The following is a 20,559-nucleotide window of genomic DNA, read 5'->3' on the forward strand; positions in this document are numbered from 1 at the left end:
GGTTAGCTGAGTAATGGGGGAGACCAGACCCGAGAAGTTCTTGATGAACTTGCGGTAAAAGTTTGCGAACCCGACAAACCATTGGACACCCTTCCTGTCTGTGGGTTCAGGCCAATCCAGTATTGCAGAGACTTTCTGAGGGTCCATTGCGACCCCCGCGGTGGAGATAATCAGACCCAGAAAAGTAATACTAGACTGTTCAAAGCAACATTTGTCAGCTTTGGCGTATAAGCCGTGCTGCCGCAACCGCCCTAATACCCTTGCTACATGAACCCTGTGCTCCCCCAGAGAAGGTGAAAAAATCAAAATATCGTCTAAGTAGACGATAACAAAGAAATCCAGGAAGTCCCTAAAAATATCGTTCACAAAGTGTTGGAAGGTGGCCGGTGCATTGCACAGACCAAACGGCATGACCAGATATTCGAAGTGGCCAAAGCGGGTGCGGAATGCCGTTTTCCACTCGTCCCCCTCCCTTATGCGAACCAGGTTGTATGCTCCCCTTAAGTCCAGTTTCATGAACACCACTGCCGCCTTTAAACTCTGAAATAACTCTGGTACCAACGGCAGGGGGTAACGGTTTTTTGATTGTAACTCTATTCAATTCCCGGTAATCAATACATGGTCTCAAGGTCTTGTCCTTTTTTTCTACAAAGAAAATCCCTGCCCCTGCCGGAGAGGTAGAGGGGCGGATGAATCCCTTCTGCAGGCTGTCCTCAATGTATTCCCTCAGGGCCCCCAATTCGAGCTCCGAAAGGGGGAAGATCCACCCAAAAGGGATCTCCGAGCCAGGTAACAGGTCGATAGGACAGTCATACGGGCGGTGGGGGGGTAGAGTATCTGCTCCCTGTTTACTGAATACATCAAGGAATTCATGGTAGGCTGCAGGAATGACTTGCCTTAAGTCGGCATCCCCTTCTGAGCACACGAGGACCTGGGGAACCCCCGGGCCCGAAGTGCGGCAGTGTTCCCGACAGTATGGGGAAGGGAACGAGACTACCCTGGTTTCCCAGTCAATCTGGGGGTTATGAGCCCGTAACCATGGAAGCCCCAGAATGACTGGAAAAAGGGGTGATGCGATGGCATCCAATTGGAGGAGTTCCTGGTGTTAGCTGGCAATGGTGGTAGCAATGGAAGGGGTCTCCTGGTTAACCACCCCTGATCTTATCCGGGACCCATTGGCCAGAAATATGTTGAACCCCTTTTCTTTTGGTTGGAGGGGAATACCCTGCTGGTGAGCAAAATTAATATCTACAAAACAGCTGCATGCCCCCGAGTCAATTATGGCTGTCACTTCCACGGTCCTTTCTGGAAGCTGAAAGGAGAGGGGCACAACTAAGTATTGGGAAGAATGAACATCGCCAACAGATAAGGAAGAAGAGGTGCACTTACTCAGTTTCTGCGGGCAGAATCGTACCATGTGACCAGCTTCACCACAGTAGAGGCATAGGTTCTGGGAGCGTCTGCGCTGGCGTTCCTCTGGAGATAGCTTAGGTCGCGCCAGGCCTAGCTGCATGGGTTCAGGAGTATCCTCCGGTGGTGGGTTCAGGAACTGTGGCCTAGTGGATTGGCTGGGACCCTGGAAAGACCCCCAGGTACCTCCGCGACCCTGACCGGACCTCTCAAACCTGCGTTCCCGCAGTCTACGATCAATCTTGATGGTTAGTGCAATTAAGTCTTCTAGCGCCTCAGGCATTTCTACCTGAAGTCTAGGGGGAGGATGTGTGGCCATACGGTTCCTTCCTCCCCTGATCCCTAGGGGACTCTTCTTCGGGAAAGTCCCCTTGCCTAGTACTGGATGTCTGGCTTTGGCTGGGCATAGGGAACGGTGGTCCACCAGGACTTTTGGCCAGGAGGACCACTTGGGAACCTTGTCCCCGTCAGGAGCTTCGTGCCCCGGGGGATCAGGGTAAGCGGTCCAAGCCCCTTTAGGGGTAGGACGCAGCACACCCCTAACTGCACTTTTTCGTGTGGTGTTTTGCACTTGCACTTTTTTTGTGAACACTTACGGGTTTTTTCGTTATAGTTGCACGTTTGCGGACTTAAAAAAAAAAAAAATTTCTACCCGGGCAAGCTCGTCTTTCAGGGCTTCTGACAGGCCCATACGGAACTGGTGCACAAGGGCAAACTCGTTCCAGCGTGTGTCCCCCATCCAATGCCTAAAATCAGAGGCGTACTCCTCCGCCACCCGTCGGCCCTGTCGGAGTGTGTACAAGGTTGCTTCGGCCGAAGCTGCCCACTGTGGGTCATCATATAAGATGGCCATTGCGTCAAAAAAACTGTTAACTGAGCCTAGGTGGGGGTCATTGTTCCCTCTCAGTCGGTGGGCCCAGTCTTGGGGTTCACCCTGCAGGAGGGAGATGACAAACCCCACCTTTACTGATTCCGTCAAAAAGGTACGAGGTTGTAACTCAAAATAGAGAAGGCAGGACTCACGGAACGACCTGAAGCGTGTGCGGTCCCCGTGAAAACGCTCCGGTAGGGGTACCCGGGGTTCGGCCATAGGAAGTGATGCGGGGACCCCTGAAGCAGGCTCAGGGGCCGCTACGGGCGGAGGTGCAGGGGCCGGGGCCTGTGGTGCAGGGGCAGATATCGTGCAGGCCTGGAACCAATTTTCAATCTGTAAACACCTGTCCTGAAATACGTTTACAGCTTGCGTCAAGGTAGCCAGGTGCCTACAAACTTAATCCAGCGGGGAGGGTCCTCCTCGAGGCTCTGTCATGGCCTTCTGGTACTGTAAGGGACCACCAGGCGGTACCACTAGCACTCCAGTAAATAGTCGTTCCCAGAGCACGGAGTCTAAGTCCCAGGGTGCTTGTTCACCAGGGCCCCTGATGGTGGGGATGGACTTGGAGCCCCCCGAGACCAGGTCGTGACTACTGGGCAAACCCGTTAGTGGTAGTGGTAATCGCCGAGGGCTCCCGCGGGGAAGAGCCTGATATGAGGAGGTCAGAAGACCCCACTGGGAGGGATGGATGGCTGAGCAGGCGCGAGGTCAGACAAGCCGGGTCGGTAACAGGGAGGACGGTACGGTACAAGGCAGCGGGCAGAGAATAGTCGAGTCACACGCCAGGTCAGCAACAGCAGGTCAGATCCAATAGGGGGCATTCAAGAGAGAGGTCAGGCAAAGCAAGGGTCAGGGCAGGACAAATACAGCAGTGGTCAAAGCACAATCCGGGTCAGCAACTTACAATTCACAGGTTCGCAGATACAGGATACAGGTAAGACCAGAAGGCACTGAATGACAGCTCAGGGCCATTTAAATATCCCGCCCTGCGCTGCCATTGGTGCCCAGCGGGCGGCCGCGGCTTCTACTGCGCATGCGCGAACTCGAACGCCACGGCCGGCCCGGACCTAATGCTCGAGTCCCTGCACAGGGTGGCACACTGCGCCTGCGCCGGGACCATCGCGGCAGGGATCGAGGGGATCCCTGACACTGAGTCTGGGAAATATTAACCACATGCCGCCCAGCCACTGTAGAAATACGTTGGCAGGGCGGCACAGCTGGGCAAAACCACGTTTTAAAACGTGTGTTTGCAAAACAGGTAGTTGGCGCGCGAGGCGTGCCACCGCCCTACCTGTCCCGCCGATCACGGCCACGGATGTCAGTCGCCAGGTCACAGCCGATCGTTACCAGCTGTGTCCTGCTGATTAGTGGCAATCACTGACAGAGAGCAGGGCTGCAGTAGCTCTACTCTCTGTCAGTTCCCTGTCAGCTCCTGACATGCTGAGCCGGAAAGAAGAGTTCTCTCCTGATCAGCTTGTCCCCGTGCAGTACACACCCCCACCCCCTAGTAAAACACTCCACTCACACAGTTAACCCTTTCAGTAAATAAAAAAGTTAACCCCTTCCTCCCCAGTGCCATTAGTACAGTGTCAGTGTTTTTTTTTTTTGCACTGATCACTGTATTAGTGTCACTGGGGATGTCAGTGACCCCCAAGTCAGTTCCCCCCAGTGTCAGAATGTCCACTGCAGTCCCGCAGTCCCGCAGTCCCGCCATAAGTCACTTATCACCGCCATAAGTCGCTGATCGCCGCCATTATTAGTATAATTTTTTTTTTTAAATCCCAGTATCTTTACCGCCATTTGTAAACGCTATAACTTTCGGCGATCAGCGACTTATGGCGGTGATCATCCCCAGAGTGGAGGAGGTCGGCAAGTTAGCAGGGGGTGGGGTAGTCCTAAATTTATACCTAACTTTGAGTTTACTATATATTTTTTATAGCTGAAAGTAAAAAATATAGTTTTTCTTCAAAAGTTTTGTTCTTTTCTTGTTTATAGCGTGAAAAATAAAAAGCGCACAGGTGATCAAATACCACCGAAAGAAAGCTCTATTTGTGTGAAAAAAGGACCTAAATTTCGTTTGGGTGCAGCATTGCATGACCGCGCAATTATCAGTTGAATTAGTGCAGCGCCGAGTAGCAAAAAGAGGCCTGGTCATTAAGGGGGGTAAATCCTCAGGAGGGCAAGTTGTTAAAGTGACTCTCGATTTCAGCCTATCTGAAATCTAGACCAGTTTCCCTCAGAACCATATCTTATAGTTTCAATCAGAAATCATATGTCAAAACTAAATTCGGGGTCTCCAAACTCTCTAAACAAAGGGCCAGTTTATTGTCTTTCAGACTTTAGGGGGACCTGGACTGTGGTCAGTGGTAGTAGAAAATTCCTCAGGGTCAGTAGCAGTAACAATGCCTCAGCCTTGGGAGTAAGAAAATTGCATAGCACCTGTGGTCAGTAGGAGGAGGAATAGAACCCTATAAACGATATCAGTTGAAGGAATAGTGCGAATGTAAACAAACAACAGGGATAGTGGCCCTTTAGGTCTGGCATGAATTTTAGGAGGAACTTAAGGGGGAAACCTATGCAAAATAGAGGAGAAGAATGCACAGGCCCCCGTTAAACCCATGCCAGATCCTTTTCTGAGAAGCATGGATGGCCAATAAAGGGGATGACAAGCATGCACACCCCCCTCCATGAACCATACAAGTCCACTGTCCTCAACGTGGGGGGGGGGTACTGTGGTAGGGGGACCACCTGGCAAAGCACCTTGTCAACATGGTATGAGGACATAGCCCTTTACCACAACCCTGGCTCAGTAGTTGTAGGGATCTGTGGATGGGGGCTTATCAGATCCTGGAAGCCCTGTTAAAAATTAGGTGGTCCCTAGATACCCCCTATGTGAATAAGTATGGGATAGATAGTACATCTACACATTCACAAAAAAGGTCAATAGTAAGTATACACATACACATTTTTAAAAAGTCCTTTAATTAATAAAAAAGGTACCACAATGTAAATTCACTATCAATCAAGTCAACCAGCAATGCAGATCAATGTCAACATACCTGCCAACCCACCAAATGGAACAGAAACCTGCTGCCTGCCAAAATTTCCAAAAGCCATCACTTGACTTCCACTGAATTACACCTCCTGATCCCTGACTCCGCAACATAAGAAAAGGGACGTGGTCTCTGGGTGACGTTCATGACCATATATGGTTCAAATATTGGGGGGATCCCATGCATTTTTTCTTTCTGTGGAGTCTCTCTTTGGGACGTAAAGGACATGGCATGAATTTTGGGGAGACCCCATACTTTTTTTACACTATCCCCGCTGTTTGTTTACATTCCCCTATTATTTAGGAATCCCTGACTGATATCATGTGCTACAGGTGCTAGATCCCCAAGATCCAGGAGGAAGCTGTCACATTTAGCAGTGGTAAAAATCTGTCCATTAGAGAAATTTCCCCTCTGCCCTGGTGACAATGGTTTTACCAGAGTGTGACAGTAAACCTCCAATAGCAACAATGCTAGAAATACATTGCTTTTCTTTGTAGAGTAGGGGAAGGGGCTAGAACAATCATCAGCTTTGCATTTCTGTCCCTGTTGCAGATTTTCCCTCACTTCCTGTTTGGTAAAACTCATTAAAGAGAACCTGTCACTTGCATTGTGCTATCACATAGTGGGTTTGCCAGTTCCCCATATGATAAAAATAAAGCTGAGTAAAAAATAGCTTGAAAAAAATAGGAAATTACATAATCAATAAAAACAGGAAAACAAAATTGAAACACCCCCACCCTTTCCAGTTTTATCCCCTTGTTAAGTTGTCTTCCCGTTCTACCTTTTTTTTAAAAAACTGTATATGTTTAGCAGTTGTTATGTAGACAGGCATTCTGCAGCTTGCTTGGGTAATGGGGACTTGAAGCCTTTCACTTATCCAAATTTCATACTGTGCGGATTACTGCTGTATTGTACTGTAGAGGTTTGGGTGTGGGTGGGGAACCAGGTGCTAGTCTGTCTGGTGGGGGTGGGGGTGGAGGTGGCAGGTATTACTGCCAGCATGTACTGTATAAGTTGAGTTGTGTTCAATAAAGCGATGCATTCATTCACTCTACACAAAGTTCCAACTCGTGGCTTGGGATATCGGGGAAGGATTGTCTTTGAGCTTTAATACCCACCTTGGCAGAATGCTGGACAACTTGCCGGAAAGGGGGACCATTGGCTGAGATTACGCCATGGACGCCGCATCACTCTGCAAGAGGAAACCCAGGCGAAACAATTCTGCCACAACTAGTTTGCAGCAGTGGGATCTTTCCTCATTGTGGAGAAAGTCAAAACCATCAACCAGAACCCCATCTTTTTCACTGCTTTTAAAACTTTCTCAGAGGCGGATGGGGACATTGACAGCTTTCTTCAGGACTTTGAATGGTTGTGCACCATCCATGATGTGGCAGCCAAAGACCGGGTCCCCATTTTGAGCAGCAAGCTAACTAGTCGGGCTGCAGGCGCATTCAGAACTGTACCTGGCAGCTACTGCTTGGATTACGATTATGTTAAGGAACACTTGCTGGCCCGCTATGCTCTCACCTCAGAGGCGTACCACTTAAAGTTCCGGGCACTCAAGAAGAAACCCCAGGACACCTTCACTGAATGGGCACATCAGTTACAACACGCTGCCCACAGCTGGGTTCGAGGGTGTCAGATCACCAAGCTAGAGGAACTGTTGCAACTGCTGTTACTGGAGTAGTTTTACAATGGACTCTGGGGGATGTTAGACATTGGGTCCGGGACAGATACCCCCTAACCTTAGCCAACGCTAGTCGCTGGGCAGATGAGTACCTGAACAACAGGAGGCTAACTGAGCCCACCATTCCCCCTGTACCTCATTTACAACCAGTGGTACCCACTCCGGTCACCCAAGAATGCCTCAGACCATCCACACCTTCCAACCCAAAGTGGTCTGGCCCACACTGTTATGGCTGCAACCAAACAGGGCACATCTGTATTCATTGCCCCTGGAATCCACCAAGGCCTTAGACCAGCCAACCCCCTCGGGGTGCTTCCAACCGACCCACCACTCCCTCTGCCTAATGCCTGCAGGACCACCCCAGTGACACCACCTCTTCATGGAGGAATTTTACAACCAAGGATGAGGACATAGGGGTCTTTCACAAGGCTAACCCTGTCCAGGCTGCCACCCCAGACAATCGCCGACATCACCAACAGGTTGTCCATGTTAACGGCCGTTGGGCCCAAGGATTACGGAACACTGGGGCCACACTCACCCTAGTCCAACCCCAACTGGTACCAGACCAGGCCAATACTGGGTGGTCTATGGCTGTATGGGTAGTGGGAGGCCATGTCTACCGGATTCCTACCGCAAAGGTTCATCTGGACTGGGGGGCCAGGGCCAGGGACGTTGAAATTGGAGTAATGCAGAACCTGCTGGCTGAGGTTCTCCTTGGAAATGATCTGGGAATCCTGGTCTCCACTTTTGGCACTGGAACTCCTGCTGAAGCTCATCCGGTCACCACTCGCCACCAGACTAGGGAGAACGCTGCCGGTCCACCTGCCAAGGCTCCTGTAGGAGTCGAATACCCACCACCTGCTGATCTCATCCCTGCCCTGACCTGGGATTCCCCTGCTAATTTCGCTAAAGAAACAGCCAGTGACCGGACCTTAGACCCCTATAGACGGAGGGCTGGGAGTGATCCTGGGGGATTGGGAGATGTGAGGTATGAGTGGGAAAAGGGCCAGTTGTACAGGGTCCATGTCGGAGCGGGGGTGGGCACTGCCCAAATACTACAGTGCCATTGCTAAACCCCTAACGGATCTGACCCAGAAGAATCTTCCCTGACAGGTTGTGTGGTCCCCAGAGTGTGAAACGGCTTTCCAAAAGCTCAAACATGACCTGATCTATGCTCTCGTTTTGGCTGCTCCTGACCCTTGCAAATGGTTTTGTGTTCACACAGATGCCTCCACCTTTGGATTGGGCGCTGTTCTGAGCTAAATTGGGGAAGACGGGAATGTTCATCCAGTGGCCTACCTAAGTAGAAAGTTGTTACCCTGGGAGGTGGCCTACACTGCTGTGGAGAAAGAGTGTCTTGCCTTGGTATGCGCCCTCAAGAAATTCCGGCCCTACCTGTACGGGCTCTCCTTTACCCTACTCACGGATCACAACCCCCTGATATGGCTGAACCTGGTCTCCGGGGACAATGGTAATCTGCTGCGGTGGAGCTTGGCCCTCCAGCCCTACAACTTTAACATCCAGTACCAACGCAAGACGCCAATGCGGATGGTTTGTCCCGGCAAACAGAGTTGGTGAAGTAACCCTCTGAACCGACCAGCCCCAAGCAGACCCATTGGAAGGTCTCGCCAGAACCGTCCATTTGTGATAAAATTTTGCCCTTTCCATTTCAGTTTTATCCCCTTGTTAAGTGGCCTTCCTATTCTACCTTTTTTTTTTAAACTGTATATGTTTAGCAGCTGTTATGTAGACAGGCATTCTGCAGTTTGCTTGGGTAATGGGGACTTGTAGCCTTTAACTTATCCAGATTTCATACTGTGTTGATTACTGCTGTATTGTACTGTAGAGTTTGAGGTGTGGGTGGGGAACCAGGTGCCAGACTGTCTGGTGGGGGTGGATGGGGCAGGGATTACTGCCAGCATGTACTGTATAAGTTGAGTTGTGTTCAATAAAGTGATGCATTCATTCCCCCTACACAAAGTTCCGACTCGTGGTTTGGGATATCGGGAAAGGATTATCTTTGAGCTTTAATACCCACCTTGGCAGAGTGCTGGAAAACTTGTTGGAAAGGGGGACCATTGGCTGAGACTATGCCATGGATGCCACATCGCTCTGCAAGAGGAAGCCCAGGTGGAACAGTTCTGCCACAGTGAACCCAAACACTTTTTTGGTTCCAAAGGGACAAACTGGCCCCAGGTGTTGAATGGAGGAAATGCCTGTTGGATCACTTTCAAAAGATTGCCATAATCAAGACATTGGCTTCCAACTGGTAATACAAGCATAAGGCTAAATATGGACCTGTAAAAATTAATTATACTCATAGAGGACAATATCATTCAAAGAGCAAGAAAATCCTCATAGTGTAGTATATTCAAAAGGACTTATTGCCTTAAAACGTAGTATTGAACGCACATAAACAAAAGTAAAAACAGCATGTCACCATGTATCCCAATGATATGTTTCAAACCCATAAGATGGCCGCCATGTTCCGGTACATGTTGATGTCACGCGCTCTAACTCCATCCAACGCGCTTCGTCATCAGTGATGTCTGCAGGGGTGTGGCCAGCATACAGATGTGGCGCCTAAATATAGGGAGGAGGGAGCCCATCTCTTCCCCTAATCTAATGAGAGCATGCATCAGAACAGGAAAAAGGGAGTCTGGCACAGAAGCCAAACACTCCCATACACATTTGCCAGTGCCAGCACATCATAAACTAGAGTTAGTGGGACACTGGACAGCAATAATACAAAAAAATCGATCGATACTCGGGTGGACTCCTCTGTATATACTATAGGTAAACATAAGTAGAAATAATTATAAAATGAAGTACACTACTAAAACGAACCCGAACGTAGCAGTACTGGCCGTGGCTCCAACTTGTGTGCAAAAAGCATATAGCAGCTTAACCATTCACAAACATCACAAAAAGGCAAGAAGATATATTACATTCCAAAAATAAAATAAAGATAAGGGATACCAAATACAAGTAAACGTGAGAATAAGAATAAAAGAATATAAGTAACAATAAAATATACAAATCATAAATTATAAATATACCAAAATAATAATATAAATATACAGAAAAAAACTAACCATTATTAATGAATGCGGTGACATCCCACTCAATATTGAGACCATGGGGCACATAAGATTTTAAAGTATAAATCCACTATACTTCCAACTTAGAGATCTTTCGCTTGGTTTAACTACCCCTCCCATTCTTAGAGAATTTATCAATGCCAATGAATAGCGTACCTTCAGGGTTTTTATTATGGTGAAGAGCAAAGTGCTTGGAAACACTATGATTGGGAAAGCCCTTCTTTATGTTGGCAATATGCTCTTTCACCCTGGTTTGTAGTTTTCTGACTGTGCATCCTGTGCATACTGGAACCCGCATTGGCATTGAATCAAATAGACTACATTTCTTGTAGAGCATGTAATAAAGCTTTTAATTTTAAATGATTCATTAGTAATAATGGAAGAAAAACCACCAATTTTCCTATTTTTACACACATTATACCTACAGACTAAGCATTTTCTGCAGGGATAATATCCCTTCATTTCATCGAACATGAAAGGTTTTTTCAGAGGCATGACATTAGGGGCCAAAGCTAATCTCAGAGGGGGTGCTCCCCTAAAAATGACAGGAGCAGCTTCTGGGAGCAAAGGGCTCAAAATGTTATCATTCCGTAACACTGCCCAATGTTTCCTGATTATGTTCTTAATGTCTTAATACTAGGTGGAATATTTAGTAACAAAAGCCGATTTGAATGGCTCTGTTGTGTTTTCTTTAAACTAGGAACAAGTTCACTTCTATTTTTGGCATCTGCCTTGCTAAATGCTTTCTGTAATATATGGTTATCATAACCCTTTTTGTGAAATTGCAATTTTAAATGATCTGCTTCCACTAAGAAATTGGTTTGATTAGTACAGTTCTTTTTGAGCCTAAGAAACTGGCTCTTAGGCACAGACTTTAGCCAAGAAGGATGATGACAACTGCTGGGCCCAATAAAGCTATTTCTGTCAGTTTTTTTTAAAAAAGTGGAAGTGAATAACTTGTTACCCTCCACACTAATTCGTAAATCCAAATAATGTATTTACTCTCTGCTGTGTTCATGTTGAAGAACAATACCCCTATCATTCTCATTAAGAGTGGAAATCAACTCATCAACAGTGTTTACTCCCCCCTCCCATATAAACAAGACATCATTGATGTACCTTTTCCAAAGTAATAGCTGTGGATGATTTTGTCCATAGATAGCATCCTTCTCGCATTTGGCCATAATGAGATTGGTCATACAGGGAGCAAGCTTTGCTCCCATGGCCACTCCCCTACTTTGTAAATAATATATATCCCCAAACCAAAAATAATTGTGTTGCATGGCAAAATCTAAAGGGAAAGGATGAAATCAGTCTGAAGATCAGATAATGTGTCATCCTTTTTTAAAAAATGCTTTACTGCCTCCCTGCCATGAGAGTGGGAAATGATAGTGCATAGAGAGGCAACGTCAGCAGTCGCCAAAACATAAGACTCTTTCCACTCAACATCACCAAGGATATTAATAACTTGGGTGGTGTCTTTCAAAAAGGACAGTGTATCCACAACCAGAGGCTGGAGGAAATGGTCTATGTATTTCCTCTTGAGGTCACTAAGTCAATTCCACTAATAATGGGCCTACCTGAAGGGTTAATAGGATCCTTATGCACTTTTGGTAAATAATAAATCACAGATACACGTGGAGCAATAGGGACCAAAAAAGACCTCTCTTTCTTATTAATTATTCGATTTTTGTATCCTTCTTCTATTAAATTTAGCAACTCATTTCTGTATTTGGTGGTGGGATTACTCTTCAAAGGTGCATAAGTATTCCTGCTGGCTAGTAAGCGACACATTTAGAATCAATAGGCTTCACGATCCAATACAACAATTACACCGCCCTTATCCACTGGACAAACTACAATGCCATTTCGTTTTTTTAAGGTTTCCATTCCCATCTGGAATCTGGTGTCCGGTCTCTGCTTTCTAATGGAAAGATCTTCCAAATCTTTAAGAACCAAGTCCTTGAAAACAGAGACCGAAGGCGCCACATTCCCAGGCGAGATGCATTAGCTAAGGAAGTTTGCTTAAAATTAAGTCCTCCTACATTCATATTCCCATTAGTCCTAGTGGGATTGCTAACAAGATACCTTTTTATATGAATTTTGTAATGAACTTATGAACATCCATGAAGGTCTCAAATTTATTAAGTTTTCTTGGAGAGGTAAATTTTAAACCATGGCTCAATACATGCTTTTCATTGTCATATATTGAGGAAGAGCTAAGGTTAAAAAAACCTATATTGTTCATATCCGCCTTCTTTTTTGAGCGGATCCTCCTCCCCCCCTCTGGTGCCTCTTTTTGTTCTATAGCCCTTTTTGGGTTTACATTGACCTTGGGAAAAAAATGGGAATTGATAGTAGAACCCCAAGAGCCTTCATTATCATAGGGTGCTTGATCACATGGATATCCCGCATCTCTATGATCCCTTTGAGGTCTAAAGGCATGGGCAGTATCTGGAATATTATTCCTAGATCCATAATTATTCTGCATATAAGGCTGTTCAGTAATATTTCTATCTGATCCCCAATTATCTCCCCTATAATCATCCTGTAATGGTGCAAATTGATTATAAGTATTATATCCCCCTCTCCCCTTAGGATGGAATTGGCCCCTGGAGCCACCTCTAACTCAACCGCTTCCCCTTTTGGTATTAGGAACATAATTGGAGGAATAAGAATTTTGAGATCTCTCATTGCCCCTTAGCGAGACCGAGCCTGTGGTGGAATTCAAGCGAGGTACCCTTGATGACACCTTACTACAATCCTTATCCTCTATTGATGCTTTGTTAATGTCTTGGACTAAAGTGTTATCCTTTAATTGCCATTTGAATACTCTATTAGCCTTATAGTCCTCAATGTCTCTCAAATATTTTTTCAGTTTTTTTGTTTTTTTGCTCGATATCTTCCTTATCCAAATGTTTTTTAAGACTATCAAATCTAGTAATGTATTCTTCTTGTGCCTTAAATGGAAGTAATTTGTTTTTCAAAGCAGTGATTTCCTCATCCAATCTGGCTAGCTTCTGCTTCTTTTTACAAATAATGAAACCAAGCATTGAAATAGTGGAACCACTCTTGAGTGTCTAAGATGTCACTCTGGGGAGCAACTTCCCATCGCAAGCTTCTAGGGACCATTTTTTCTGAAACATATTTCTCCAAAAAGGCAATATCCCAATGTGTGTGTATTTCTGATGTGACCAGATTTTTGAGCCTCATAAATGTGTCCCCTAGTTCATCTCGGGGTCCGACTACATCAACAAAGGTGTCATTGGTGTTAAGCACCAAGGATTCACAATATTCAAAGATATCTATGTGGATCAGAAACAGCTGTATAATATTAACCTGAGTAGATAACTAATAATATTGACACTTCTGCGCTATAATGTAAAAGTAACACACATAAAATTGTTCATTGTTAACTCTAAATTAATAAACTGTAAAGACTTTAAAGTATCTCCTTTGGACAATTTTGGGTCTCCAAGTTTGGTACCAGTTCATGGACGGGTGAAATTCTAGGGATTGACACATTTGGTATCTATTTACTTGATGCAACACCTTCTTTTATATATTTTACCAAATATTTGGATACCATATTGTGCTTGTTTGCAGGAAAAGTAACTTAAAGGATAAGTTTACCTTTGAAACATGTTGCATGTTCCACACATTTTTAGGGTGAATCATGTAGTATGTTCTCATAGCCGCATTAGCGCATGCCACCCCCCTCCTTCTGACAGATAGAACGGGGAGAAGTTTCCCCATGCGATCTGTCAGATTTGAAAACAATATTTCCATGCAGGGCTCAACTTCTGTGAATGAGTGCCTATAAGTCCCGGCACCCTTAGCAGCTGTTGGCTTGTAGTTTTCAATGAATTACCACAGTGCTCTGGGTTTGATAAACAGTTCAGCTAATATTGTGTAACATAAACATTACTGCCACCATTTTATTCTCCAGGATCTCTGCTTTCAGAAAATATCTAAATATATGATTTCGGGGGGTTTTAACTAATCTTCAGCATCAAATGTGTATTTTACTGTGAGTAACGCAAATACAGCAAAAGAGTTAACGCATTGAGTTCCTTGGTTCTGACCAGGTTAATTTTGAATGATGTTAATATGTTTTCCACATGGTAATAACTGTAACCCTACAACAGCTGTAGTTTAGTTGTCACTGTTGTAGTCTCACTACTAACATCCAGGACTAACTAACCCTTTCATTCCATTTACCTGTCTCTCTGTGTCTGCTTCAGGTTACAGTTACGAACAATGGTTGATGCTTTGTCTATGATCTATACAATTGAGAAGATTAACAATTCCACTCTTTTGCAAGGAATAAAGCTGGGCTATGAGATCTTTGACTCTTGTTCTGATCCTCTCAAAGCGGTTCAGGCAACGCTGAGGTTACTACCAGAAATCTTTGCAATAAACAACTCAACACAATGTAACAGCACAGAGGTCATACCTACCATTAAAGCTGTTATAGGAGAAATGTCTTCTGAAAACTCCATTGCCATAGGAAGGATACTGAGCAGTTACTTTATACCTCAGGTAAGACTTTAGTTTTGTCTATTAGGTGTTCATAATAGGTACATAGATGACATGAATGTTGATTAATTCAATACAGTGGTGTATCATCCATTTGTGCAATTTGTGCAGGGCACATGGACCCTGAGGTGGAGTGGGGTCCACAGTGTCCCCACACATTGCACACATGGAGGAGCAGCTGCTGCTTCACCTCTGTCCTTGAATATATCTTCTATCTGCTCGTATGTGTCCCTCCTCCCTGCAACACCAATCACCTGTGGCTCCCCTGCAGCTACTGGCTTCATCTCCCCTCCCACTTTCTTCGGGAGCTGCAGGGGAACCACAGGTGGAATAAAACTTTCAAAACACATACCCCCCATGGCACTCAGACCCCACCCTGTGCTGTCTCTCCACTGCAGTACCAAACCCTTGTGCCCTCCTCCTCCCCCCCATCAGCTACAGCTGCTGTTGGGGCATAAGATCTGTGAATGTTTAGTGTGGAGGGGGGGGGGGGTGTTGCACAGGGCATGCTACAGTTTGTTTTAATGTGATAATAATGGTTTTAGTGTATTTTTAGTGAAAGAAGGGATTTGATAAAATTTCTTTAACTATTGCAGGGATTGCCTTACTACGATTACACCTCAACCTTCAGCCTTAGCTCCATTTTGTACTCTACTTTACAACAAGTACCTTACATAACAAATGGGTCACAGTGACAGTGGACCCAGCTGAGGTAGTTAAGGCTGTCACGCATCAAAAAAAGTTGATTGGTGCTCATGACGTGCATCGTTCTTCTCTGGACGCTAAGCTGGATGATATTACTGCTATGGGTAAATCCTTGCTGCTGGCCTCCTCTGAATCAGATCAGACCCCTTCCCCTGCTCTCGTCCACGCCATGTCTTTGGTGCCTCCTAAAATTCCCTTACCTAAATTTTGAGGTGATACTGAAGATTACAGAGTCTTTTTGAACATTTTTCCATTTGCATTTCCTTAATAACCCTGAGACATTCAACAGCTCTTAAGCTAAAGTGACTTTTGTAATTTCTTTGTTAAAAGGGAAAGCTTTGACATGGGTTTTTCCTTACCTGGAACACAATGATCCTTTATTGTAGGATGCTGATAAGTTCCTGTCTTCTCTTCAGACATTTTTGACAAACCAGGTAGGGTTTCAGCCACAGAATGCTCACTTTTGGGCATACTGCAAAGTACCAGTACTGTGGCACAATATAGAGTTTCACATTCTGACTGCTGAGACTAAGTTGGATGCCAGTGCTCTTTGTGCAGCTTTTCATACAGGTCTTGCAGATGGCATCAACAATGAACACTGGAGCTGTGTGTCTGTCTGGATGTCCGGTATCATGAAAGGTGTCAGGAGAGTTTATGGACACATAAGCTACCTCAGTCAGTTTTTTGTCTAGCCACTAACTTCCAAAAAATCACCGGAGCCTAAACTTGAATCTCTAGTTGATTCCGTGACACTTGCAGAACCCATGGAAATCAACCGTTTCCACTTGACAGAAGCAGAGAGACAAAGGAGATGCTCATTGGGCCTATGTCTGTATTATGGACTGAAAGGACATTTTTTATCCGTTTACCTTCCTGTCCTGTAAAAAGGAAGGTTCTAACTCATGTTGGAGGAACTGTGTTAGTCCTTCCTCCAAAACATAGATCATTGTAGCTGCAATTTTTCAGTTAGCCTCAAACTCTGTGAGCCTTTGAGGCTTTTGTAGATTCTGGAGCAGCTGGTATATTCTTAGATCACATCTTTGCTAAGAAAAACAGTACTCCTTTGTGTCTAAACCAAGACCCTTGAGCATCATTGCTGTGGATGGCCAACCATTAGGAAAAGGCACAGTGGTATTCAAGACCATCACAATCTTCATGTTGGAGCACTCCACAAGGGGGGAAATTATCCTACCTCTGATTGACTCTCCATTTCTGCCTGTTATCCTTGGGAATCCATGGTTGCAACAGCACAACCCTTCTTTTGGCTAGGTTAATGGAGAATTAACCTCCTGGGGGTCGTATTGTCAGCAGAACTGTTTATATCATCCCAAAAGACTATCTCACAGTCGATTGGCTGCTGTGACAATACCTCCTACCTTGCTTTAAGAATACTACAACTTTGCATATGTATTTCGCAAGAAAAAAGCAGAGGTTCTACCCCAACATCATTCTTTTGACTGTGCAATTAACCTGATCCCTGGAGCACCTCTTTCAAAGGGAAAGACATATCCATTGTCACAACCTGAACAAAAGTCCATGGAGGAGTACATTCAGGACAACTTGGAGAGAGGTTTTATCCCTCCCTCTTTTTCTCCAGTATGGGCAGGTTTTTTTTTGTTGAAAAAAAGATTGGGGTCCCCATCCATGTATACAATATCAAGGTTTAAACCAAATTACTGTAAATGAGCTATTTGATGTTCTTAACCACTTGCCTTCCGGCCGCTGTATATAAATGGCCAGACGGTGGCAGTCCAGGGGTGGGTTGCCGTTCATAAATGGCGCCTGCCATTTTGGACTGTGCGCTTTCCCAGTGATCACATGCAGAGTAGTAAGCAAGGTGTCACTTCTGACATTATTGCTTACTACATGTAAAATCTGTGAATTATCACAGAGGTCACATGGTACAAGGCTATTCACAACAGCCTTGTACCATGTGACAAGCTGTGACCAATCACAGCTCACACAGTAGTTCTCAATGGCTGCAAGAATGCAGCCAGAGAGGAGGATAAATTATTGCTTTTGATTGCTTTTATAGCCTTTATGGGTGTAAAAGCAATCAGTGTAGAAAAAAAAAAAAATCTTCATCACCCCCCACAAGCAGTACAGTGGCACCATGGTAACAATGCACTGCTAGGGTGACAGTATGTAGAAAGAAAAAACAAAACATAAATAATAATATAAAAAAATAAAGTAAAAATGTAAAAAAACAATTTTTTTAATTATAATTTTTGTTATAAACTAATTTTGGGTTATTTTTTTTACTAAAAAGGTAACTGAATAAATTTTGGCCAAGATTTATGATGAAATATTATTTATTTGCAAACTTGTATAAGAAAAACACTTTTTTTCAAAATTTTTGGACATTTTCATTTATATAGCAAAAAAAATTTAAATCCCAGTGGTAAATAAATACCACCAAAATAAAGCTTTATCTGTCTAAAAAAAATGCTAAAAAATTCATATGGGTACAGTGTTGCATGACCGCACAATTTTCATTCAAACTGTGATTGCGCTGAAAGCTGAAAATTGGCCTGGGCAGGAAGGGGGTAAAAGTGTCCGGACTTGAAGTGGTTAAAGGAGTCATTATTTTCACTAAGCTGGACCTGCGAGGAGCCTATATCCTGATTCATATAAGAGAAGGTGATGAATGGAATACAGCATTCAATAATTGCAATGGACACTATGAGTATCTAGTTGTGCAATTTGGACTCTGTAACACTCCCGCCTTCTTCCAGCATTTCATGGATTAGGAATTTCACAACTTCAGAAGCAAGTTTGTGATAATCTACCTGGATGACTTCTTAATCCTTTCTAATACTCGCCTGGAAAACATCTTACATGTGAAACAAGTACTACGGTGGCTACAGGAATATCATCTCTATGCCAGCATTGAAAAATGTAGCTCTCATCAGAGTTGCATATCTTTTCTGGATTACATTATAAATAGAGATGAGCGAATCGAACTTGGCGAAGTGGAATTCGTTTCGAATATTAGGAAAAATTCGATTCGCGCCGAATCCGAAAATTAGCAAACTTCGGATGCACGAATCGAATTTTCCCCGATCGGCCGATTTTCATCCCTTCTACAGCCGGCAAAAAGTGTCCCTGCAGAGAGCTCCGCTATTTCTGACAGTTCTCTGACAGTTCCTTCACATTTACAGCAGTTGAAACATTGTATCTATTTGTTTCCATTTAGGATACAGATGTTTTTATTCGGAAACAAATAGATACAATGTTTCAACCGCTGTAAATGTGAAGGAACTGTCAGAGAACTGTCAGAAATAGCGGAGCTCTCTGCAGATACACTTTTTACTGGACTGGAATTCTTCTTATTTTCATCCTACTTCTTCTTCTTCTTCTTCTTCTTCTTCTTCTTCTTCTTCATCCTCATCCTCATCCTCTTCTTCTTCTTCTTCATCCTCATCCTCTTCTTCTTCTTCTTCTTCTTCTTCTTCTTCTTCTTCATCCTCATCCTCATCCTCTTCCTCTTCTTCTTCTTCTTCTTCATCCTCATCCTCTTCTTCATCCTCATTCTCTTCTTCTTCATCATCCTCATCCTCTTCTTCTTCTTCTTCATCCTCATCCTCTTCTTCTTCTTCTTCATCCTCTTCTTCTTCTTCTTCTTCTTCTTCTTCCTCACCATCATCCTCTTCTTCTTCTTCATCCTCATCCTCTTCTTCATCCTCACCCTCTTCTTCTTCTTCATCCTAATCCTCTTCTTCTTCTTCTTCTTCTTCTTCTTCTTCTTCATCCTCATCCTCTTGTTCTTCTTCTTCATCCTCATCCTCTTCTTCTTCATCATCCTCTTCTTCTTCTTCTTCGTCCTCATCCTCTTCTTCTTCTTCTTCTTCTTCTTCATCCTCATCCTCTTCTTCTTCTTCCTCATCCTCATCCTCTTCTTCTTCTTCTTCTTCCTCATCCTCTTCTTCTTCTTCTTCATCCTCATCTTCTTCTTCTTCATCATCATCATCATCCTCACCTTCTTCTTCTTCTTCATCATCCTCATCCTCACCATCATCCTCTTCTTCTTCTTCATCCTCATCCTCTTCTTCTTCTTCTTCCTCATCCTCATCCTCTTCTTCTTCTTCTTCTTCATCCTCATCCTCCTCTTCTTCTTCTTCTTCTTCATCCTCTTCTTCTTCTTCTTCTTCTTCTTCATCCTCATCCTCTTCTTCTTCTTCTTCTTCATCCTCATCCTCTTCTTCTTCTTCTTCATCCTCATCCCCTTCTTCTTCATCCTCATCCTCTTCTTCATCCTCATCCTCTTCTTCTTCATCCTCATCCTCTTCTTCATCCTCATCCTCTTCTTCATCCTCATCCTCATCCTCCTCTTCTTCTTCTTCTTCTTCTTCTTCTTCATCATCATCATCCTCATCCTCTTCTTCTTCTTCTTCTTCTTCTTCTTCTTCTTCTTCTTCCTCACCATCATCCTCTTCTTCTTCTTCATCCTCATCCTCTTCTTCATCCTCATCCTCTTCTTCTTCTTCCTCATCCTCATCCTCTTCTTCTTCTTCATCCTCATCCTCCTCTTCTTCTTCTTCTTCTTCTTCATCCTCATCCTCTTCTTCTTCTTCTTCTTCATCCTCTTCTTCTTCTTCTTCCTCTTCCTCATCCTCTTCTTCCTCTTCTTCTTCTTCATCCTCTTCTTCGTCCTCTTCCTCTTTTTGTCTTCCTCTTGCAGGTCACTGCTCATGCGCAGATTTTTTATCGGCAAAAAATCGTCCGATTTGCCCACTATTGCTGCGAAAATCAGCCGATCGGCAAAATCGGCCGATTTTGTTTCCAACTTTACAGGGAAAAAAAATGGCCAAAATACCGAAAAACGGCCAACCAAATAGCCCACTAACGATCCGAAAATCGGCCGATTTTATTTTCGGCCGAAAAATCGGCCGATTTTCGACCCATCTATGGCCTGCATTAGGGCCACAGAGACTTTAGGGCCACAGAATCGTTACTCAGGGACACAGAATCGTTACTCAGGGACACAGAATCGTTACTTAGGGCCACAGCTATCAAAGAATCGAAAATTTAAAGTGACATACACCCTTTTTTTTTTGGTGGCTGTCGTGCACAGTTGGTGCTGCAGTTTGCCGATTGTGCAAAATAAACTGACTTTCTGCTTCACAACCACTATTGTACGTTCAAAGAGTTAAATCCATTTACACGCCGGGTGGCGGTAATATTTTTTGG

General features: G+C 44.5%; 1 protein-coding gene across 1 annotated transcript in view; it reads left to right on the top strand.

Moving 5' to 3' along the window:
- Positions 1-20,559, top strand: part of LOC149455713 (G protein-coupled receptor family C group 6 member A-like) — a 77,752-nt gene that overhangs the window by 15,131 nt on the left and 42,062 nt on the right. The window contains exon 2 of the mRNA XM_089686101.1: positions 14,370-14,667. Coding sequence (XP_089542227.1) covers positions 14,370-14,667 — 298 coding nt within the window. The remainder of the gene's footprint in view (positions 1-14,369; positions 14,668-20,559) is intronic.

The sequence above is a fragment of the Staurois parvus genome, unplaced genomic scaffold (genome assembly GCF_062004578.1).
Source record: "Staurois parvus isolate SC_StPar_1 unplaced genomic scaffold, SC_StPar_1.0 ptg000390l, whole genome shotgun sequence".
NCBI classification, from domain to species: Eukaryota; Metazoa; Chordata; class Amphibia; order Anura; family Ranidae; genus Staurois; species Staurois parvus.